Source organism: Panthera uncia (genome assembly GCF_023721935.1).
Source record: "Panthera uncia isolate 11264 chromosome B3 unlocalized genomic scaffold, Puncia_PCG_1.0 HiC_scaffold_1, whole genome shotgun sequence".
Taxonomy (NCBI): Eukaryota; Metazoa; Chordata; class Mammalia; order Carnivora; family Felidae; genus Panthera; species Panthera uncia.
This window is the reverse complement of record NW_026057582.1, coordinates 57,900,747-57,925,668: the sequence shown is the minus strand read 5'-3', so window position 1 is coordinate 57,925,668 and position 24,922 is coordinate 57,900,747. Positions and strand designations below refer to the sequence as shown.

General features: G+C 38.6%; 2 protein-coding genes across 5 annotated transcripts in view; one reads left to right on the top strand and one right to left on the bottom strand.

The window, feature by feature from the left end:
- The window catches only part of SEC23A (SEC23 homolog A, COPII coat complex component), a 76,602-nt gene extending 55,941 nt beyond the window's left edge, over positions 1–20,661 (bottom strand). The window contains exons 1-6 of one of the 3 annotated variants that reach the window (XM_049611588.1): positions 20,328–20,661; positions 11,362–11,478; positions 4,055–4,296; positions 2,202–2,259; positions 1,913–1,999; positions 866–1,102 (exon numbers count right to left, since the gene is read on the bottom strand). In XM_049611588.1, coding sequence (XP_049467545.1) covers positions 866–1,102; positions 1,913–1,999; positions 2,202–2,259; positions 4,055–4,275 — 603 coding nt within the window. In that variant the 5' untranslated portion in view covers positions 4,276–4,296; positions 11,362–11,478; positions 20,328–20,661. Of the gene's footprint in view, positions 1–865; positions 1,103–1,912; positions 2,000–2,201; positions 2,260–4,054; positions 4,297–9,659; positions 9,875–11,361; positions 11,479–20,327 lie in introns of those variants that run through there. The other 2 variants (XM_049611587.1, XM_049611589.1) reach the window with 2 other exon arrangements.
- A 1,965-nt stretch (positions 20,662–22,626) lies between these two features.
- GEMIN2 (gem nuclear organelle associated protein 2) overlaps positions 22,627–24,922 on the top strand; it is a 19,186-nt gene continuing 16,890 nt past the window's right edge. Inside the window, exons 1-2 of one of the 2 annotated variants that reach the window (XM_049611596.1) lie at positions 22,627–22,811; positions 23,168–23,252. In XM_049611596.1, coding sequence (XP_049467553.1) covers positions 22,675–22,811; positions 23,168–23,252 — 222 coding nt within the window. In that variant the 5' untranslated portion in view covers positions 22,627–22,674. The remainder of the gene's footprint in view (positions 22,812–23,167; positions 23,253–24,922) is intronic. The other variant, XM_049611595.1, reaches the window with a different exon arrangement.

The following is a 24,922-nucleotide window of genomic DNA, read 5'->3' as shown; positions in this document are numbered from 1 at the left end:
TCCTACCCTCTCAACAGCCTCCCAAAACAAGCACACGTTCACTTACTTTCTCATGGTCTAGCAAAATCTCTGGGCAAAAAATATATATATATATTATTGAAAAATATCCCTAGATGATCCTAGTAAGTCACACACAACCTCTCCGCCTTGGAAGATAAAGCTTCAATTTGCTCCAAAAATAAAAATGTTGTCCAGTGTATGAAAAAATATGTACTCTTGGTTCATACATACATACAACTCTCAAGACTTAAAATACCTCCCCCTGCCAAACATAGTAAGAGTGTTCAGGTCCTAAATGAGATGTCAAAAAACAAAAGCTAATATTCTGTGGTTGCTTTCCCTCAGTCTTCAGCATGACTCTCCCATTAGCCCTTCAAATCTCTAGCAAAACACCTTCAGTCTCACCATTAAAAGTGAGGGGTCTTTGGGGCACTTGGGTGGCTCTGTTGGTTAAGCGTCTGACTTCAGCTCAGGTCACAATCTCACCGCTCATGAGTTCGAGCCCCACGATGGGCTTTGTGCTGCCAGCTCAGAGCCTGGAACCTGCTTTGGATTCTGTGTCTCCCTCTCTCTCTGCCCCTCCCCTGCTCACATGTGTGCACAAACTGTCTCTCTCAAAAATAAATAAACTTAAAAAAAAACTAAAAAAAGAAAAAGTGAGGGGTCTTCCATCTGTATAACAACAATTCAAGGGCAAATGAAAGAAAACTGATGTCAACATTAAATAAAGCCTTTGTCATAATACAATTATATTAGTCATTCACAGTAAAAATATTTTCTAGAAACTTAAATCCAGAAGGCATTTATAGACATTTATGGAGTGATGCCCACAAATAAGGCTGAAACTACCATTCTTGTTGTTTACCTGCAGTTGTTTGGCAGACAAATCTTTTGTTCCTCTGAACACGTAGCTTTTTGAAATGCCCTCACATCCAAGTTCATGAACCTGTACCATTCTCCCAAAAGTAATAAGTCCAACCAAAGCTGTAGGTGGTAAAAGACTCAATGACATCTGCATAGATTCTTTCAGGGCTTGTAAATCTTCATCTTCCATGCAAGTATCAACCACATAGAGGAATATCAAAGGCATCTGAGGACCACGCTTTTAAAAAATGTTGTAATAATTAGGAAATAATGTATTAACAGTCAGCACAATATACAAGGATAATTAGTAGAGGACTAAATAATTTAAAATACATTCATACAATGAAATCTTAATAAAATCATTTCAGAAATGAGAGAAGTTATCTATGCAAGGAGAGATATATGAGACATATCAAAGGAAAAATTAAGTTTAAAAACATTATTTATAATTACATAAAGGAGACTTTCATCTTTGATCTGTTTAACTGCATAAGGCTTCATTTCTTATAACAAGTATTTATTTCTTATAACAAGTAGGCTGCTACTTCCTGGCGCACATGAACCATACTCTGCTTTCTCTACTAGAATCACAGAGGATATCGTTACTTTACAACTTAAATATGTAAACAACTACGTAAAGCTGTTCAGAAAGGGAAGAAAAATGATTTTCTTAACAAGGACCAATGCAAAAGTAACTTTAACAGTTAGACTTGGGGATATATCATCAGGTTCTAGCATCATAGTAACTTAACTATTTGTGAACTGACCTTCCAACCACACAGCAACATTGAGAGTGTACTGTTTATTGATCTACTCAGTATAGCAAATCACACCACACCACCCAATATCCTAGCCACCCATTAAATAACTACAACAGGGAAATTACCTTGTTCAAAATGAATAGGACAGTTCTTATCTCTGAAATGCTCCATCAATTCAATGTGGGAATCGAGAACAATGCCCTTTAAGTCATCTCAATTTAACAATTCTATTGGTATAAAGTAAATCGCTGAATATTTAAGACTTTCTTAAGGATTTATGTTCTTACCAGAACTACATATTCAATGCTAGAAAACTGAGGTAAGAGCTCCGCAGGTTGATTCAATTCAGATATACCAGCGTAAGTAGGTGGAAACTACAGAGAAAACAATGAACATTTTGAATGAATTATTTGCCAGAATGAAATTTTAAACTGCAAATAATTTTCTGATCACTTAACTACTAAAAACTATTTTTCATCATATGAAAAATTACTTCATCTTTTTTTAAAATATGCATTTTTCTACATATTAAGACCAGTACTACAGCATTAACATCTGCATTGGGGGTTTTCTTACCTGATTCCTTTGGTAACAAAAGTTGCAAGCCCAGAGTTTTGCTCGGTAATCCACTTGACTGTTTTAAGAAAAGATACAATAGAGCTCATGTTTCAGTTCCATTGTACAATGATCCTAATTTTAATAAAATTAACTTCTAAAAGAACTCATATTTTTAACTGTATATACAAATGTTCAAATGAACATATTATCACTTTTAATATATAGCAAATATCAGTAAAATTTTTTTCAAATGATTCAGTGATTTCTACACTCAGATCTAGAAAACATTCATTTAATTCAAAAATGTATTTATTCAATGCTTAATATGTACCAGCCATTACCCTAGGTGCTGGTGATACAGCAGTAAACAAGAGATCAAAGGTCCCTGCTATCATGGAGCTTATTCTGGAACAGAAAGACATACAAAAAGAAAGTAGATGTATAAATACAAATGATACTTTCAGACAGTGACAATAAGAGACTAAAGATAACAAAGAAGGATGTGAAAGTGTGTTTGGGAGGACTACATTATTTATTTTTTAAAGTTCATTTATTTATTTTGAAAGAGAGAAAAGGGAGGGGCAGAGAGAGAGGGAGAGAGAGAATCCCAAGCAGGCTCTGTACTGTCAGCGCAGAGCCCAATGGGGTGGGGTGGGGATCAAACCTAGGAACCATGAGATCATGACCTGAGATGAAATCAAGAGTCAGACACTTGACAGACTGAGACACCATGGTCCCCTGGGATGGCTACTTTAAAAGAAGACCTTCTGAAATAAACAATTGAAATTTGATCTAAATGAAAAGAACAGGTCACAGGAAAATCTAGGGGCAGAGTAATCCAGCAGAATATACAGCTATTACACAAATTCCAAGATAGGAATAAATTTGGTATGTTCAAGGATCAGAAAGAGGGTAAGGTATAAGGTAGATAGCAATAAGGGAAATGGATGATATAACACATAGGGTTTTGTAAGTCTTAACTAGCAGTTTGGATTTCTCATTCCAAGTATAAAACAAAACTGAAGGATTTTAATAATCTGATATCCATTTGTAACATTCTAGCATCTGGATAGAGAATAAACTACTGAAAGACAAGAATGGAAACAAGGGGGCCAGTTAGGTGGGTAATGAAATTGTCCAGTAAAAAGATGGTGTATCTTAAAGTAGAGCGTACTAGCAGCAACTGAATACAGGAGACAGAATCAGTAATGTTCTGGAGGCAGAATCAATCTGAGTTGCTAATGGACTGGGTGGGGAGACAGAATGGAAAGAGGAATAAAGGAAGATTCTTGATATTCTGGTTTATGCTATAGGAAATTGTAACATTTTTAATTCAAACACCATACCAATCAATTATGACTTTTCTAATGACACGAGATGGGTCTAATGACACACAGCATCTAGATATACTAGTGATTGGATCTAACAGTTCATATAGTGACAATTTTATATTTGGTCTGTAATCAACTCACTACAACTAGAATATCCTTCAATTTTACAGCTGTTTGGATTTGACTATCCTAATTCGAAAAAATAACTATAAATAAAAAAGACATTTTTATATAAATGAACAAGAAACTACATTTTTAAATCATATAGCCACAGGGGCGCCTGGGTGGCTCAGTCAGTTGAGCGCCCGACTTTGGCTCAGGTCATGATCTCGAGGTCCGTGAGTTCGAGCTCCGCATCGGGCTCTGTGCTGACAGCTCAGAGCCTGGAGCCTGCTTCAGAATCTGTGCCTCCCTCTCTCTGCCCCTCCCCCACTCATGCTCTGTCTCTCTCTCTCTGTCAAAAATAAACTTTAAAAAATAATAATAATAATAAAAATAAATCATATTGCCACATTAATTGTTTCAATATATTTTAATTACCATAAAGGATTCAAAACTGCACGGCAAGTGGTCCTGCTACACAGAACAGGTTCATACTGAATAGGTGGTAAATCAGGTCTCTCCTTCAGTGGTGTAAATAAGGCTGCTACGGGAACAACCATTCTTGTAGCTTCTAGTCGACTTGATGGCCAAACATTCCAGCTAAATCGGACTCCATCTCGTTCTTCATTTTGTTGGATGAATTCCAAATAGGTTGTCATTGTAGAGCCTGATTCTTATTTCTGTGACAAAATTTAAGATGTTTAAAAATCCTCGTAAGGAAATCTAAAATAAATGTTTTTCCCATGTTCAGCAATATTAATCCACGAGAAATCAAAATGAAATAAAGGTATTCATCTCAGAAAAAAATTAGCAAGCAACAATAACCTCACTTATAACAAAAAAAATAAATCACCCTCCAGAACCCAATGCTCATTAAGCCCAGCAAGAGGTGTTTTATCCTTATTTATTCATTCTTGAAAAAGCTAGAGCAAAAAATAATAATAATAATGAAATATGTGTCCTATTTATTTAAGTGTGTATAAGAAACAAAGGTAAAAATGGGGGAAAATTTAGATCCCATGTTTTCCATATCAGCCTTGTAAGTTATATTATTCTAATGAACAGATTACTGAAACCATTAAATTCTAAAGTTCATATGGTTTTGTATGTAGAAAATGACAAGTTTCTACTAAACTTGCTAGAAGTGAATGCTTAACAGTGCATAACAAAAAGATTTTTCTAAAACTAGGTACTGCTGTTTTAGACAGGTAATTTTTTCATTGTGCAAATATAGGGTATTTGTGGCACAATAAATAAAATGCTTCATAAGTGGTGTTCCCTATGATTTATATGCCATTTAACTTCTTTTGCAGAAAATTAAGCCAGAATATTTTTTTAAATGTTTATTTTTGACAGAAAGAGCACATGAGTGGAGGAGGTGCAGAGAGACAGGGGGACAGAGATCTAAATCGGGCTCCATGCTAATGGCAGAGAGCCCCATGTGGGGCTCAAACTCATGAACCATGAGATCATGACCTGAACCGATCAGACACCCAACCAACTTGAGCCACCCAGGTGCCCCTCACCCAGAATATTTTTAATATTCCAATTTAGGAGGGCATTTTTTTTTTATTATTTTGGAAAGTGGGAGAGCATTTTTAACTCTAATTTGAGGTATACAATTTCAATATAATCATTTACATTTATTAGCAGGGGGAAGAGGATGCCACTCTGGTTTGGGCCCAGTATCAAGAGACATCTCCATCTTGTTACTCTCTTACTGCCTGTCTAGAATGCCAGCTTTCCTGCCTAGGCAACAGTTCTATCTCACAATCTCAAACTTCGGCAGTGATCAGTGATGGAAGGAAATTGTAAAATACAAAGTTCTGAGAGGACAGAGAGTTTCAAGTATTAGGTGGCTGGCCAGAAGATTTGTAGGAGAGATGAAGGACATCAAGAACTGAAGAATTACGAAGGTAGGATGCCAAAAGAGCCAACATGGAAGGTGAAGTTGCAAAGAACAATAGGATGAGGAACTGATTCTAAAATGTAACTGAGGGAAGAAAAGGTATTTGAAAAAAACATACTGAATACAATAATTTTAATTTTAGAAAATTTTTCAAAGATTTGATAATAAAAATTCCAAAAAGTGAAGCTCAACAAATATGACTACCTTAGCAGCTAAGAATTTTCTTTTCTTTGAAAGAAATAAGAATGTTATATATTAAACATACCTCAGTTTAAAAAAAAAAAGAAAAATTAACCCCTATTTCCTATCAGAATCTCAGACACAACTAGAGAATTTTACACTAATCAAAAGCAGACAGAGTTTTCAAAGACTGATAAGGATAAAGAGGAATCCTAAGGTAACTAAATTTGTTTAGAAAAGATTATCTTTAAACTAAATATAGAAGGCAGTTTGGAGAGACAGACTGTGAGTTTTCAAGAAAATGTGGGTGTTGAAAAATAATGATAAAACAAAGATCTGGGATAGTCAGAGGTGTGTTACATGCCAATCTCAGTTTTACTTGTTTATTTTTTAATTTTTCTCACATTCATTGATTTATTTTGAAAGAGACAACATGAGAGTACAAGCAGGGAGGGGGTAAGGGGGCACAGAGAGACAGAGAGAGAGAGAGAGAGAGAGAGAGAGAGAGAGAGAGAATCCTAAGCAGGCTCCAAGTTATCAGTGCAGAGCCCCACATGGGGCTCAATCTCACAAACCGTGAGATCATGACCTGAGCTGAAATCAAGAGCCGGGTGCTTAACCAACTCCACCACCCAGGCGCCCCCCCCCCCCACCTCCAACCTCAGTTTTAAAGGAGAAACAGGGGCATCTGAGTGGCTCAGTCATTTAAACATCCAACTTGGGCATAGGTCATGATCTCATGGTTCCGGGAGTTCGAGCCCCGTGCCGAACTCTGTGCTGACAGCTCAGAGCCTGGAGCCTGCTTCATAGTCTGCAGATTAGCAATAGCTTCTGTGTTACAGATGTGAATATAAATTCCGGGACTATGCAAACCTTCCCATAATTTCTACAGAATGTTAAGCAAATGAAGTTTTCTGTTTATTACCTAATTGCAATGTATAATCTATGTCATCTAAAATGCATCACCAAAAAGCATTAAAATACCAGACCAATCAGGGTTTTTTATCTGAACCACAAAAACACAAAAAAATGTTTTGACTACTTTCTCAATTCTCCAAAACTGGTACATAACTAGTAGTTAGCTATGTGGCATACATTTTCTCAATAATGTTGAAGTGAGCCTGTAACCTGGAAAATAATTGACAGTATTTATTAACAACGAAAAAATTTGAGTTTTCAAGCAAATATCAAAATTTTTGAAAACCTTGGGTCCACTACCATGAGCTTCACAGCTTGCTAATATGTAAAGATTTTTCTGAGATCAGTAATGTTATTATTGTGATTTTTCTATTATATAATGAACCATGTCCACATTTAGAAAATATCCCTTACTCAGTGAAGCAAAATCTCCCAAATGATCAATTCATGATGTTACAAAATCATGCGAAGGTAAAGATCCATGCATGAGTAAAGACCCATTCAAAGTGCAGAACAGACCAATGAATTTTAATGCAATAGAGTGCAAAAAGTTCATTTCTAAGATTTCAAATTTCACACTGCTATTAACCCTTGATTTATGAATTAAAACCATCAAGTTGTAGTGCAGTATCTTTTTTTTTTTTTTTAAAGTGGCTCTGCACTGGGTGTGGAGCTTGAACTCCAAACCCCAGCGTGGGGCTCGAACTCATCCTCTTGTAGGGCTGGGATCAAGACCTGAGCTGAGATCAAGAGTCAGACGCTTAACCCACTGAGTCACCTAGGTGCCCCTGCAGTGTAGTATTAAAGAAGAATATGCAGAATTACCTGAAAAAGCTATTAAAATACCCCTTTTTCCAATTACATATCTATGTGAAGCCAGATTTCTTTCATACAATTCAAGTATAATAACATATCACAATAGACTGACCGCAAAAATAGATATGAAAATCCACCTGTCTTCTATTAAGGCAGGGGTGTGGTTTTTCTTTTTTGTTTTTTTTTTCTTTTTGTTTTGATCCTCAGTAATGTTTAAGAGTCTAAAGTGGTCCTAAGGACCACCATCTTAGGACAATAGGGCTTACTTAATTCCATCAAGGAACCCAGTAGAGAAAGGCTCTATGAGACTTAGCATAAAGACATTTACACACAATAACCAGATTGTAACTCCACATCCTGACTTTTTATTATGACACACTAAATACCACCTGTGTGATATTTTGTGCACAATTAACTTCCTTTTCCTCACTTTTTCCTTTCAATCTCTCTGCTCTAAGATCATATATGCTCACTATATAACATCTGTTTTATGTTGTACAGTCTCACTTTCCAGTATTATTTTTTAAAAAGTCCCACCTGTTTCTTCTGAACTGGTCCAATTACATGGCCATGCACAACACCTCCTTGACTTCCCTCACCTTTCCACAGTAAGTATTGTGCCATTTCAAAATCACTAATTCTAGATTTTCTAGGTAGTGTTTTTTCTAGTGTTAATTTCTAGATAGCTTTCTAATAGAACACCTGCCAGGCTGGGCCCCATATCCAACAATGGCATATCTGAAATAAATTCTTTTTACAAACTAGCTTTTTATAAAATATCATTATTTGATCAGCACTCTCTCCCTTAAAATTATGTTAAAGCCAAATAAAAATGATTCAGACACTATATTAGGATGGAGATTTAATATAGTAGTCATATTTTTTTAAGTGGTACAAATACAAAAGACCATTCTAAAGAAATGTGTCATTTCCCAGCACAACTTATTGTGAGTGGGAGTTACTTTGGTTAATTAATTTCTCCTGGTATAACTAAAAGCAAAGAAGCAAAACACTTAATGTTTCTTTAACGTAGCATATCAAATACATGCCCACAGTATTTTTAAAAGCTTCACTTATTCAATAAATAATGGGAAATTTTCAATATTAGAGCACTTTTACAGACTCTAAATGAAAAATATCCTCAATTGCAAGTAAAATTTGAGTTTCTTCCAATCAGATGTATTTAACAATTAAGTGTGCCTCTCTACTTTTCAATTGTAAAAACCTCAATAAAGTGTTTTCAATTGCTTTCCATAGCTGTTGATCTTGGACAAAAGCTTAACCTCTATGATCCTCAATTTCTCATGAAAAAGATAAGGGGCTTAGGCTAGAAACTACAAGGCCCCTTCTAACTCTAAAATTGTATGAGTCAAATAAAAATGGTCAGACTTCCAAAACGATGTTAATTAGGCTACTGAAAAGGAGAGAGAAGGGAGACTTAACATTTATATTTAAATCTAAAACTTTTTTTAACCAAGTTAATTTGGCTAGGTATACATGGCTTTGCAGGGTGGAGGTCGAAGAAATTCACGTGAATTCAACATACCCCAGAGGTTACATGTAGATTGACCATGCTTTTCCCTTCCCACCAAAACGGGAAGAAAACACTAGCACAACAGAAAAGACTGATCGGACCTGAAAACTGAACTCCACTTGTAATTGAGGCCTAAGGCGTTAGCTTTACCTGGCAATTAATTCTCCTTATCCCCTTTGACTCCCAAGGCCGAACTACCGGTGACGAAGTCACCTGGGTTCAAAGTCTAGGGCACTTCAGATCCAGCAAGGTAAGAACCAAGAAGCCCAAGGGTCCAGAACCGGTGATAGGCTGGAGTAAGGAAGGCAGATCGCCCGGGAGGCGGGAGTGGGCGCTGGGCGAGATGCTGAACTACCTTTTTTCACCCGACTTCTATCTTTCGCACCTTATCCAAGGGAGCTTGGTGAGGGGACCGGGCCCCCAGGCCCCGGAAAAACGAAGCAGAGCGGTTGGTGAGAGGGCGAAGGGGTCAAGATTCAAGGCTGCCCCCCAGAGCCCGCTCGCCACAGCAGGCGCGTCCAACCTGTTCCCGAGTATCATGAAGGCAGAGCGGGCACCATCCCGGAGACCCCGGCCCACCCGCCCGCCGGCCCACAGCCGCACAGCTGCCCCTCCCCCGCTTTCCGCTGAGAGCCCGCGTCCCCTCCAGGGAGCCGGGAGGAGGCGGCCCAGAAGTCAGTCCCTACCACCGTGCCCCCAGACAAGATCCGCGCCGGTTGCAACCTCCGCCCAGCAAAATCGGTCCTTTCCGACGAGCTGGAGCAGCCGTGGCACTCGATCAGGGCCGGCGCCGCCCCGCCCCCGGCCTCCGCGCAGAACACGACTGGGCCAACATGGCTGGTGCCGCCTCTGCCACGTCAAGGGCTGGCGGGGCGGGGCGGCCGCGCCGGGGAACTTAAGGGGAGAGTGCGGGACCGGGCAGAACCGAGCGGGTATAGGGCGCGAGGGGAGAGGAGGGAGGTGGAAGGGGCGGGGACGGAGCCGGGGCGGGGCTACCAGGGGAGGGAACTAATGGTGAGAGTGCGGGACCCGGGAGGAGCCGAGTGAAGGGTGGGGAAGGAGAAGAGGCTGGAGGGAAGGGAGGCTACGAAGCCTGAGGGGCGGGGACAACCAAGACAAACCAGACTGGGAAACTCCAGAGGGCTAGGGACCCCAGCGGAACTGGAGCGCCTTAATCCTTTCCCAGGAACCGCGTCCGACCCCACTCCCTGAGGGCCGCAGGCCAGAGTGGCACCTTCTGTGGCCACTCAACGTCCAGTAGGAGGACATCCTCACCTGTAGGGCCCTGGTTGATTCCTAGGACTACAAAACCGCATCTCCCCCAAAAAATACAAAGTGAGAAGTTCGTTTGTTCACTTAGTGCAACAAATATTTACTGAACATCTACAATGTGCCAGGTACAGTAGCAATGCTAGTGATATTGATGTAGGCAAAACAGGCCAAAATCCGTGGCCTGTACATTGGATTTTTGTATTCCTAGACAGTCTACCTCTTGCCTCCTATACTACATCGGCCACCTCTCCTCCCCACTACTGCAATCTCTGGCTGATTCATCTTAATGCGTTTTCTGCTTCTCTTTCCCAAAGGAAGAGCTGAGCAAAATGGGAGAGACAGAAACGGGTTGGAAAGACATTACAGCTTGGCGATCTCAAGCACCTCATCCCTAAGTGAGGTTGCTCATGGAATTAATTCCAGACATGACTACACCTAAAACCTTGCCAGGCTTAGCCCTCGAAGCATTTTAAGGAGTTGGAAAAAAGATCAAATCCTTGTTCTTCATTATAGTTGAGAAATAAGATGTGCACCAAACATGTATTTTCGGCCTATAAAGTGTATGCTAAGGTTGTTTTGTAAGGTAGAAGAGGATGACTTTGTCTGTCAAATTTGAATAAAATTCTGAGGAGGAAATGGGAATCAAACAAAATTTAGGGGTGCCTGGATGGCTCAGTCTGTTGAGTGTCCGAGTTCGGCTCAGGTCATGCTCTCCTGGTCTGTGAGTTGGAGCCCTGCGTAGGGCTCTGTGCTGACCGCTCAGAGCCTGGAGCCCGCTTTGGATTCTGTGTCTCCCTCTGTCTCTGCCCCTCCCCCACTCGTGCTCTGTCTCTCTCTCTCTCTCTCTCTCTCTCTCTCTGTCAAAAATAAACACTAAAAAATTAAAAAAAAAAAAACACAAAATTTAGCATAGGCCTGCAAATAAGGTGAGCTCAGGATGCTACCTCAATGAGGATTCTTGACTGAAAGCACAGCAAGTAAACAGCTGTGGACTATGGTATAAAAGTGGAATAAGGACATACACAAAAAGAAACACGATCCAAGAACCAATAGACATAGAAGAGAGGATCCATGGGGATCTTGGAATTCAGTGAGGAATAAACCAAAATATAGTACCTTCGGTAATTTCATTCATTTCATTGTCCCCAGAAATGTGTCTTGCCACCATGCAGCTCAATGAAGACTAAAAAGTCATAATTCCCTTGTTCTTGGCTGAACAAAAGCCTCTGTTCCCTGTTACAATGAAACAGATGTTAGGATGGGTAATGAATTCATTTAGATCTGTCTTTATGTACTTTAAGATGAACTGGTTTGCATTTAACCATCAGATACAGCATCAAGATCTACTGGACCCAACTTTAGTTTTCTGGAATTTTCTTTTTTTTTGAGTTCTATATGTAAGAATCCATACTTAATGACTTTTTAACCTTTCTTAGAGATCTTCCAAATAACACAGAAAATAATTTTTTTAATTTATTTATTTGAGAGGGGAGTGAAGGGGGAGAGGCAGAGAGAGAGGGAGATAGAGTATCAATCCCAAGTAGGCTCCATGCTGTCAGCACAGAGCCCAACATGGGGCTCAACCCCACGAACCATGAGATCATTACCTGAGCCAAAAGCAAGAGTCAGATGCTTTTTTTAAAAAAAAAAATAGAATAAAACTTGCAATTGCTTTATGAGTCCATTGGACTCTTGTAAATCTAGGATACATTATGGGATCTTAGTGATCTTATTTTTCCTATATCTTGAAACATTCTGCTAATTCATCATGAAATGATTTACTCATCAATTATTCCAACTCTTCTTTTAAAAAGACTAAAATAATAAGACAACCAGAAAAATGATAGAATTACCCAAGACAATACAATAGTGGAGTAAGCTATCATTCTTGCATTTTCTCTTTGCAATGCCTAAAGTACTGCAGCATTTTTCAAGACCTTTGTACATGTTTTTAGTTTTCAATAAATATAGTTGAGAATTCAGAATTTGGAAGATGAATGCCAAGAGACAGAGAACAGCAATCTAGATCCTGATAATGACTGTGAAATCTTAGACTGTTAATCTTTGGATTACCATCTCCTAGATGAATTTCTCAAACTCAAGGATCATCGTGTTAACATTTCTAAGGTCAAAAAAATGTTATTTTCATCCAGTTATTCATTCAAAAGGATAACTTGGTTACACAATCTTTTGCAACAAAAATCTGGACCATCTCATTTTGCTAAGAACACATATTACAGTATTTCTTTCATCTTTTATGATGTTTATGTGGATAAATTTACTTAATATGATTCTTAAGTAGACAAATGCTAATGGCAGCTATGTATATACAAGATGATATCTAAGGAAATAGATAACCTAGAAATTAAAAATTCTTTAGGTTGATTACTTATAAAGCCAAAAATACAAAAGTCTTACAATTAGGGAGCAAAGATGGCTGTCCTTTCTTCAACAAAATTATGAGCCTTTAGAGGTCTCAAAAAATTCTTCAAGTCCTGTGTTTTGATGATACAAATGCATGAAGAACCAGAAGTAACAATTAGCTAGGATGTAGTAGTGATGCATCTGAAATCTGCAATCACTGTTTACAAGATAGGTATGTTCCAGATTCATGTATCACAGGCAATAAGCTGGTAGTTGCATTCAGAGGACATTGCCCATTTTGGATATGTCTTCAAAACCAGGAAAATATGAAGTGGGTGATGGGCATTGAGGAGGACACTTGTTGGGATGAGCACTGGATGTTGTATGGAAACCAGTTTGACAATAAATTAAAAAATAAACATTTAAAAAACTTAAAAAAAGGAAAATATGGAATGAAAATCGGTATTTGCTATGCTTAGATACATATTTAAATTTTCAATAAAGTTGTTTTCCATTATCCCTTTACTCTTTTTATAACAGCTTTACTGAATATCCCTTTACTCTAATTTGTATAAATTCATGGAATGATATAAAGATATAAAAATTAAAAAGAGTCAATTAGACCCAGCTTGTAAATGGTGAAGACTATTTTTCTTGGTATACTGAAAGTTAAGAGGTTTTGGGTTGAGGAAGAAGAGAGAGAAAATGAGAGAGAGAGGAAAATTTCTTGAGCTCCTTAGAAAGGAGAGTCAGACTAGGAATTGGAGAAAGGGGAGACTCTCCTAAAACAACCTTCTCTGGCTTTCTGACTAAACTATAGACATTCCTGGACCAAGGCATTTGAGATTAATCTGTGAATCTGAAGGATATTTGTTAAACATTTACCAACATGCAACTGATTGCAATTGTTTGCTCTCATTACAGCACTTTGTCAGATCCTGACACAAAATGATTGTTCCTTAAAAATTCATGAATAAGCATGATAACCTAAACAATTATAAATTATTATCATCATCACTTTAATGTTTTGAGATTGACTATGAAAATATAAAATCTGACATAAGCCCCCCAAAAAATTCCTTTTTATTTTCATTATTTAAAAACATTTTTTTTAATTCCAGTAGTAGTTAACATACAGTGTCATATTAGTTTCAGGTGCACAATATAATGATACAACAATTCTATACATCAGTCAGTGCTCATCACAATAAGTGTACTCAATCCTCATCACCTATATTACCCATCCCCCCACCTACCACCCCTCTGTTAACCATAAATTTATTCTGTATAGTTAAGAGTCTGTCTTTTGGTTTGTTTCTTTTCTTCTTTGTTCATTTGTTTTGTTTCTCAAAATCATATGAGTGAAATATGAGTGAAATCATATAAATGAAATATGAATGAAATGAGTGAAATCATATGGTATTTGTCTTTCTCTGGCTTATTTCACTTACCATTATGTAGTCTCTAGATCCATCTATTTTGTTGCAAATGGAAATATTTTATTCTTTTTTATGGCTGAGTCATACACACACACACACACACACACACACTTATATATACACTTCTTTATTCATTCATCTATCAATGGACATTTAGGTCATTGCAAATAATACTGCAATAAACAAAAGTCTTTGTTAAAAGCCAATACTCTAAGATCATTACTTCCTCAAACTGGCATTTTTCAAAATGCCAGAGAATATTACAAAGAGACAGGGAGGGGTGGCTGGGTGGCTCAGTCAATTGAGTATCTGACTCTCAATTTCAGCTTAGGTCATGATACCAGGGTCTTGGGATCAAGCCCCACATGTGGCTCTGAGATGAGCATGGAGCCTGCATGGGATTCTCTCTCTCTCTCTCTCTCTCTCTCTCTCTCTTTGCCCCCTCCCCCTCCCTCACCCCCAAATGCTCCCACATGTGTGCTCTTTATCTTTCTCTAAAATTAAAAAATAAAAATAAAAATAAATAGAGAGAGAGGTTCTATAGTCAAATAAAGTTGGGAAACACCAGTTAAATTATGAAAAACTTGGTCTTTTGACTTGTCAGGGATTTTAATATGCTAACATTTATTGTGAACCTTTAAGAGAATGATTTAAATACATTTCCCAAAGATATTTGATCTTGGAACTTTTTTTCCAGGGACTATCTGGGATCAAGTATTCTAAACACCCTATGACTTTGTTTTCAGTCATTAATTACCTTAAATACTAGTTAATGTGTAACAACCAGTATTTTCCTTCCTACTTCTGACCCCACAGATGTTTCTAAACTGAAGATTCTAGCCAGAACTTCAAAGATAGTCAAGTGAAGTATATCGTAAATTTCTTGGAATTTTACATGGTTACCACCAGATGGCGCTTTCACCTGTACTTTTCTTTTTGGTTTAATCCATTTCCTAGTACAAATGAAGCACTTTGCGTTTTTTTTTAACGTGGATTCTCTTCCATTTGTTCAGATGGTGACATTACATGGCACTGGCCAACTCTTTTTGTAGTACTCACTAGAAAAACAATAATCAGATTGTTCTAACTTTGAATTTTCAGCATCAATAGGGTGTCCAGTCCATATATAGGATATTATGGGTCTGGTGCTCTAGTATGCACACACAATTACTACAATCACATTAGATATAGTAATACTAAATAAGGCTAATTAATAAATTACACAGGAGAGTTATGGAATTCTAAATTCAAACAGACCTTAATGATCATTTGGTCTAATCCCTGTACATGACAATGAATGTAAAGATAAGAGAGGTTAAATTGCACATCCAAGGTCAAGGTGCTGAGGCTCATTTAAAACCTACAACACTGTTTTCATTTTATGGCTGTCTTTTCACCTTGAAAGGCTGACAAGACTTGCCTTTAAACTTTCCAGCTCTTGTTCAAACAGCAAGTGCTTCTCTTCCACAGAATGACCTACCAGCATTATACTCCAACATCACTTCATTCTGCCACTTTGACCAACTCCAGAATGATTACTAAGAGTTTTATTTAATCAAGCGAAACAAAGGAAATACTTTCATCTACTCTTTTTTTTTTTTTTACATTTATTTATTTTTCAGAAACAGAGTGAGACAAAGCGTGAGTGGGGGAGGGGCAGAGAGAGAAGGAGACACAGAATCTGAAGCAGGCTCCAGGCTCTGAGCAAGCAGTCAGCACAAAGCCTGATGTGGGGCTCGAACCCACGAACTGAGATCATGTCCCGAGCCGAAGTCAGACGCTCAACTAACTGAGCCACCCAGGCGTGCTCTACTCTTTTTTTTTTTAATATAATTTATTGTCAAATTGGTTTCTATACAACATCCAGTGCTCATTCCAACAAGTCCCCTCCTCAATGTCCATCACCCACTTTCCCCTCTCCCCCACCTGGCATCAACCCTCAGTTTGTTCTCTGTATTCAAGAGTCTCTTGTGGTTTGCCTCCCTCCCTCTCTGTAACTTTTTTTCTCCCTTCCCTTCCCCCATGATCTTCTGTTAAGTTTCTCAAGATCCACATATGAATGAAAACATATGGTATCTGTCTTTCTCTGACTGACTTATTTCACTTAGCACAATACCCTCTAGTTCCACCCACATTGCTGCAAATGGCCAGATTTCATTCTTTCCCATTGCCAAATAGTATTCTATCGTATATATAAATCACATCTTCTTTATTACTTTTATCTACTCTTAAACCATTTACAGTGACACAAAGAAACAAATAATGGATATCTTTTTGAATACACAGGGTTTTTATTTTATTTTATTTTTAAAGTCTTATTTATCTTTGAGAGAGAGAACGTGAGCAGAGGAGGGGCAGAGAGAAAGGGAGACGGAGAATCCTAAGCAGGCTCTGCACTGACAGCAGAGAGCCTGATGCAGGGCTTAAACTCACAAACTGTGAGATCATGACCTGAACCGAAGTCAGATGCTCAACCACTGAGCCACTCAGGTGCCCCTATTTTATTTTATTTTGTTTTATTTTGTTTTTTGTTTTGTTTTATTTTATTCTATTTTTTTTAAGTAGGCTCCATGCTCAACACAGAGCTCAAACTCACAGCCCTGAGATCAAGAGTCACATGCTCTACCAACTGAACCAGCCAGGTGCCCCTTCTTTACCTAATATTTATATTTTGATTTGTAAAGAACATAAAAATTATTAAAACTCATGTAGCAAAAAAGGGAACTTCTACTTCAAAAGGAAGAAGCTGGGTTTGTATTTTTACTTAAAAATATTTTTTTAATGTTTATTTTTGAGAGAGAGAGACACAGAGCGTGAGCAGGGGAGGGGCAGAGAGAGAGAGAGAGAGAGAGAGAGAAAGAGACAGAATCTGAAACAGGCTCCAGGCTCTGAGCTATCAGCACAGAGCCTGATGTGGGGCTTGAACCCATGAACCGTGAGATCATGACCTGAGCCAAAGTTGGATACTTAACCGACTGAGCCATCCAGGCACCCCTGTATTTTTACTTTAAAAGAGGAGTAAAGTTTTGGTTTTGTTTCAGGTTCTATAATTAAACTAGTCCTTGACTTGATTTTCTGACATCAAGTTAGCTTTGTAGTCTTCTTTGTGGATCTGTACCCCAAAGGTGGAGGACAGCAGTCTCAAAGAGAATGAGAGATGGAGACCTAGAGACAGAGAGATAAAGAGACTGTTCGTGTCCAGAGGATGTATATTAAGACACACTCCTTATATTTATCTTTTCATTGCCTCTCTCGGCTCTATGCCTCTCTCTGCTCTGGTCATTAAGTCTCTATTTAGCTACTAACTTTTATTGAGCTGTATCTTGTGAAAAATAGGGATTTGGAGCAATTGCTCCTTAAGTCTGGCCACGCAGAACAGAATCTCAACTACATCCACTTCTTAGTTGGGTGACCTAGGCATGTCACATAACTTTTCCTTAGTTTCCAGAGCTTCCATAGTGTCTTCATCTGAAAGCGAAGATAAATACAGTAACCTGCCACTTAGGATAACAACATATTGTAAGGATTAAATGAGATAATCTATAGAGAACATTTAGTCCAGAGAAAGAAAAGGAACTTTTTTTTTTTTAATTTTTAAAAAATGTTTATGTATTTTTGAGAGAGACAGAGACAGACCATGAGTGGAGGAGAGGCAGAGAGAGCGGGAGACACAGAATCTGAAGCAGACTCCAGGCTCTGAGTTGTCAGCACCGTGCCCAATGCAGGGCTTGAACCCACAAACTAAGAGATCATGACCTGAGCCAAAGTCTGATGCTTAACCGACTGAGCCACCCAGGCGCCCAGAAAAGCAGCTTCTAAGAGCCTGAAACTGGCCTGGCTTTATCAACTGGGCCTAGTTGTTTTTAGGAGCTGTCCTGGCACCCACAGCAAGACCATATTGTTCTCCTGTTAAATATAAAACAATTCACAGCACACCAGCATCAGACAAGGTCACTTAGTGTCCCTGAAGGATCAAGACAAAAACAAGACAACTCTGTAAACGTGTCTGAACTCAGACAAATCAGGAAGATTGTCCAAACCACAAAATGACCAAATACCTCCCTAACTGGCTATTTTGAGTGACTGCTATTTCTTTACCAATTATAGCATTAGCTTCCCTTTTTCATTCTGCCTTCTATATAAGAAATTATTAAGATACCTAATCACAGAATTTGTCAAGTGCTCAGATGAGCTGGAGAGAGAATTGAGCTGCCAGATGTCAGAGTAGGCAATTAAAACAAAAATGAGCCAAAATGGAAATAACAGTGAAGCCTCTAATTACTTACTATGGCTGTATAAGCGAAAGAGTCTGTCCCATTACCCCCTGGAACCAACTCTCCCACTGGTTGAGGGTCAGGTAGATCAATGCAAACCTGGAGGTTATCTCACTATTGAGGGAGTCCCCAACAAAAGCTTTCTGCAGATTTATGGAACCAGGGCCATTGTCTGGGGAGGGGGGAAGGGGAGAGGGTGACAGGAATGGAAACGTACTGCATAGTGACAGAGTGGGTAAGTTTCCTGATAAGGAGACCTCCAAATGGGAACACCTGGCTAGGAATTCAACTATGCACAACAGCAAGGCCAGCCAGGTGGGGCTGAGTCTTTGACTGCAACTCCCTTCAGAGACTGCAGTGCACTGGCTGTGCACCAAGCTGGTGCAGGAGGGCAGTTTTGCCCTGTGAAGCCTACCAGGTAAAGCCTTTTTAAATGCTTACGGTCAGACGCGAAAATTCACCCGTAGGTTTTTAAGCAGCAGTCAGACTCAAAACTATCCTCAATTCCTCCACCATCCCCAAATCACCAAGGCCCCAATCCTACGATAAATAAGTTAGTATTAGCATCCTTTTACTGAGACATACCCTAGTCACATAATGAACACATAACACAGGAGTGTTCCGGTAGTCTTTGGTTGGAGGGCATTGATAGCCCCCAGCACACAGCAAGAAGGTGCCCCGTGCATAACTATAAACAGCTACATTTCTCACAACCCTGTCCAGGTCCATTCACTCCCTACTTTCTATGCATCAGCCATACTGACCTCCTTCCAATTTTTCCAACATGACCTACTTCTTCTAGTAATAAGGTATTGAAAAAACTCCTCTACCTGCTGAGATTGAATATACAAATGGACAACGGCCAGACCACATATATATAAAAATAGAGGACTCTGACCTACAATCTGCAGCAAGCATCCCAGGAAACCAACCTATTATTCTACGGTAACCCGCCAGGGAAAGCAGCCTAGAAGTCAGACTTGTAGGATGTCATATGGCTATCTCTAGCAACAATCCAGGAAGCCAAACAAAAACCTCATAATAATTGTCCCAGAACTTGATTAAAAGTTCACAGCTTTTCTAATATTTTCCCCTGATTCGAATTTAGGATCAACCAACCAAAGAAAGCCAAATATGCACCCCAAACCAATTTCATAGGATGTCCCTCTTCTAAGTAGAATAGGGGTTCAGAGCATGCCACCCCCAAATATGCCACTTTGGCACTTAAAGGCACTTTTTAAAAAAGCATATGCAAGAAGGACCTTCTGACCTTCCTTTTCCTTTTTCTTCCTGAAAGCAGGAAATAAAACTCTCATGTGAAAGGTAACCTTCCTATACCAGCAGGACTATCACCAGAGACAAGGGGACTTGAACTGGAGATAAACGTGTACAAACAAACCTTGTTAAACTAAACTCATCTTCCTACTTTCCCGCAATTAACTGTGCCAGCCCAGACCCCTTTGTCTTGTTACATTTTTCAAAATGTACTGCTCTTTGTGCAACCTACTATATAAGCTTTCAGTCCTGACTCGTTTAGGTCTTGATTTTTCTTGTGAAGCACCCCACGTACATGTAAGAAATACTGAACAAAATGTGAATGCTTTTCTGTTAATCACTCTAATGTCAGTTTAATTATTAGGCCCAGCAACTCTTATAAATTTTTAATTTACTTTCCTCTTTCCTGAATGAACTCATTCCTATGTATTTAAATTTTTACGGGCCCCTGGGGGGCTCAGTCGGTTAAACGTCTGACTTTTGATTTCCGCTCAGGTCATAATCTCACGATTTGTGAGGTCGAGCCCTGCATCAGGCTTCGTGCTGACAGTGTGGAGCCTGCTTGGGATTCTCTCTCCCTCTCTCTCTGCCCATGCCCTGCTCACTATCTCCTTCTCTCTCTCTCTCTCTCTCTCTCTCTCTCTCTCTCTCAAAATAAATAAATAAATAAATAATTCAAAAAAAAAAAAATTAGAACTATTTCAATTCATTCACGTACTTAATTACTCACCTCTTCTTTGGAAAATAATTATTTCCCAGGACAACCTTTGTTCCATTCTGCTACTCTCCTCCTCCATGCGTGGTTCCAGTGAGGTTCCATACAGTGAGTCCAGTGTTAAGCATTGTTCCACTGGTAGTTAGTTTTCTAGGTAATCTCCTGTTCTTTTCTCCAAAAAATGAGTGGAAATTTCTAACAAGTTAGTTTCAAAAAAAAAAAAAAATTTGTGAGAAAATCCAGAAATGAAGTCATTACTTACTGTTTCTAATTTTTTCTTGATTATTACCAAAACACTTAGGGACAGAAGTCTCCACATTTTCCTCTAAGTTTGTCTCTTACAAAATCAGTAAAAAAAAAAAAAAATTGTTGTTGTTTTGAAATGCTAAGCACCATAAATGTAGTTACCATCTGTCACCATACAAAGTTACTACAAAATCAGTAACATTTTTTTTAAACTTTTTTTTTTTTTAATGTTTATTTATTATTGAGAGACAGAGAGAGAGACAGAGCATGAGCATGGGAGGGGCAGAGACAGGAGGAGACACAGAATCCAAAGCAGCCTCCAGGCTCTGTACTGTCAGCACAGAGCTGGACGTGGGGCTCGAACTCACAAACTGTGAGATCATGACCTGAGCCTAAGTCGGACGCCCAACCGACTGAGCCATCCAGGTGCCCCTAAAATCAGTAACATTTTTAACCAAATAACATTCTAGTTTGACTGCAGCCAAGCAATGTGTTTCCAAGTCTCCCAATTATTTAGTTACTGTTCAGAAGTACAAATTCTTCAGCACTTAACCTAAGGAGTGTGTCTTGACTTTATCTTCAAATGAGAAAGCTGCGTTCTGGTTTTAAAACCAGTTGCCTTGAGCACCTGGGTGGCTCCATTAGTCGAGTGACTCTTGATTTTGGCTCAGGTCACAATCTCATGGTTTGTGAGATCGAGCCCCTGCGTCAGGCTCTGAACTGACAGCACAGAATCTGCTTGGGATTTTCTCTCTCTCTCTCTCCCCCTCCCATGCACGTGCAAGCACTCTTTCTCTCAACATAAATAAATAAACATTAAAAAAAAGAAGAAATCAATTGCTTGCAAGCTAACAGCAGTCTTTTTAAAAAAAACCTTAAAAATAAACATAAATCTTAGAAAATAAAAGTCAATTGTATTCACTCAGAGCTTGTTTAGAAAGAATGAAATATAATACTTTCATTGTTTCTTGGAATTTGTTACCCAGCACAAGTTACTTAATCCATTTCTGACTTGTTTCCTCGCCTATAAAATGGAGATATAACAGTACCTACCTCACAAGATTGGCTCTAAGATTAATCATGGTAACTTTTGAGTATTGGCATTAGCTTTATCCTTTCACTATTTTTATTTAAGCAAAGGGATCTTTCTAGAAAAAAAAAAGAAAGTGATGGCTACTCAAGGACTAACATTCATTTCAGACAAATATAAAGTGATCTTTCAAGTAACCAAGCACAAGAAATTTCTCTGGAAAATTAATCTTTCATTCATTTGGTATCAGATAAATCTGGGTTGGAAATGGCTCTTTCTCTTTGGGAGAAAGTCACAGTTGTAGTATTTAATCCCTCTTTACATTGATTTCCTCCCCTACAAAACCTGGATAATATCACTTACTTCAAAAGATTGCTGTAAAAATTACATGAGTAAATATAGTTGACGTGACTACCAGGAGTTTAAGAATCTAGAGCTGAGAAAGAAAGAAAGAAAGAAAGAAAGAAAGAAACAAAAAAGTTTCTTGAAGACAATTAAAAAAAAAGAATCTGGGGGCGCCTGGCTGGCTCAGCCGGTTGAGCATCGGACTTCAGGTCACGATCTTGGGGTTCCTGAGATCCAGCCGGGTATCTAGCTCTGTGCTGACAGCTCAGAGCCTGGAGCCTGCTTCGGATTCTGTGTCTCCCTCTCTCTTTCTCTCTCTCTCTCTCTCTCTCTCTCTCAAAATAAATAAACGTTTTAAAAAATTAAAACAAAAAAGAATCTGGAGCTCAATAAATGGTAATAACAGTAACATGCTCGTTAATTCAAAAAACGTTCAAGAATCCCTCATTACTGCAGATGCATAAAGGTTAATAATCCTCAGTCTTTACCCTTGCCTTATAAGAGAAAACAAAGGGAAACACGAAGAAATACTTCAGAACCGTCCTTGCAAGAAACGAAATTCACAGTCTTCGTTACACTACCGAAACCTTAACCTTGGGACAATCCGCAGGCTTCCTCAAGAACAATTACGCCCCCTGAGCCCTGCCTCCCTCAACTCCGCGCCTAAGGTGCCTACTTCTGCGCCTGCGCCGTGACCTAAATTTGGCGCATGCGCCGGATGGGACTGCTGGATTAAAAACCATGGCGTGGATACCAGCAGAGTCTGCAGTAGAAGAGTTGATGCCCCGGCTGTTGCCAGTGGAGCCCTGCGACTTGACAGAAAGTTTTGATCCCTCCGTACCCCCGAGCACGCCTCAGGAATACTTGAGGCGGGTCCAGTGAGTGATCTGACCCTTGAGGGTGGGCTGGTCGTCCTCTCTGCCCCCTAAATGTGATAAAGCGCTCTGCCCCCGCCTCTGTGGCCGTCCCCAATCTCTCGCGAGGTAGGGTCGAATCAGGATCACTTGATTATATCTTTATATGGGCGAGTTTTACCTGTGTCAAGTTTGGTGCTCTTAAATTCCTTGCTTTCAGTCCAGTTAATTTCAGAAATATATTGTTTAGTACTTCAATTGCAATTCTGAACTTTGTTTTCTAATTTCGTTAAGAACTGTAGAAATGGATCGCTTGTTTTACTACACATGAACAAAGCACAGCCGTAATCACATTTCTTGGATTTATTACTTGTTTGTAGGATTGAAGCAGCTCAATGCCCAGATGTTGTGGTAGCTCAAATTGACCCAAAGAAGTTGAAAAGGAAGCAAAGTGTGAATGTTTCTGTAAGTTTTATTACCCAGCAGGGGATTCTTCCTCCCCGCCCCCGCCCCCGCCGGAATTGAAAGATCAATGCTATGGTATCCCACAGTATCTCTGATGATATATGTAAAATTTGACTACTCCCTGTGACTTTAGACATTAACCTGTACTTTTCCCCCAAAAGGACAGTTGGCATTTACTGCTTCCAGAGAGGTTTTCAGTAACCCTGGCATTCATGAAGACTTACTGATCATATTTTAAGGAGGTGATCCAATCCTAAAGGACTCTTTAAATAGGTTACTTACACTACCCTTTATTTTTAGGGAACCTTTTCCCAGTTGTCTTCATAATTATTCTTGGACTGGTGTTTAATCTTATTTAGTATAGTTCGCATGTTTTGAATTTGACTGGGTTTTGTTTTTTAAGAATAGAAACTCAAGTTTCTTACATTTTTCTAACTACTTGAACACCTTGAACATTTTTTTTTCATTTATATTATCCAGCATATTTTTTAAAGTGTTTATTTATTTATTTTGAGAGAGAGAGAGAGAGAGAGAGAGAAAGTAGGGGAGGGGCACAGAGAGAGGAAGACAGAATCCCAAGCACGCCTGATACGGGGCTTGAACTCATGAACTGCGAGATCATGACCTGAGCTGAAATCAAGAGTCAGACGCTTAACTGACTGAGCCATCCAGGCACCACATATCCAGCATATTTTTTTATTAAGCAACTAGGTTGTGCCACTCACTGGGAATACAACAGAGAATAAGACAGAAAAATCCCTATCCTAGCAGAGTTTACATTCTCCTGAGGAAGACAGAGAGCAAACAAGCAAACTAAATAATTATATATCATGACTATTGCTATGAAGAAAATTAAATGTATAATGACCAATAAGTAACAAGATAAAGTAGTCAGAGAAGATCTCTTTGGGGACTTACTATTTAACCTAAGGTCAAAGAAGAGTATTGTTTTTAAATTGTGATAAGTCCTTTTCCTTTTATGTTCTAAGTAATTTCTTTATCTGATGTTTATAATCAGGAAATTTTAACTGAGATACTATAATGTTTCATATCATTCCTATTTATAAGTTTTTAGTTGATGGAAGGGAATGTCTTATATACTTAGCTTTTAAAAAGTGAGACCAATAAGTAACAAGATAAAGTAGTCACAGAAGATCTTTTTGGGAACTTACTATTTAACCTAAGGTCAAAGGAAAGCAGCAGTTTGTAAATTGTGATAAGTCCTTTTCCTTTTACTAAGTAATTTCTTTATCTGATGTTTATAATCAGGAAATTTTAACTTAGATACTGTAATGTTTCATATCATTCCTATTTATAAGTTTTTAGTTGATGGAAGAGAAGGTGTTATATACTTAGCTTTTAAAAAGTGGCTGTACTGTTTTATTTCAAGGCAGTATGTGATTAATTTTGAACTGTTGTGCTGTCTTAGGAAGCTGAAGTAGCCCTTGTAAAGTCAAGTGTCTTAAATTATTTGAGAACATTCTACCCATACCAAAATCCTTTATTTGTAATGTATCTGTTTCAAAAGTTTTGTTATTTTTCTTAATTTTTTTTTAATGTTTATTTATTTTGAGAGAGAGACAGAGGGAGAGCAGGGGAAGGGCAGAGAGAGAGAGGGAGACACAAAATCAAAAAAAAAAAAAAAAAAAAAAAAAAAAAAAAAAAAAAAA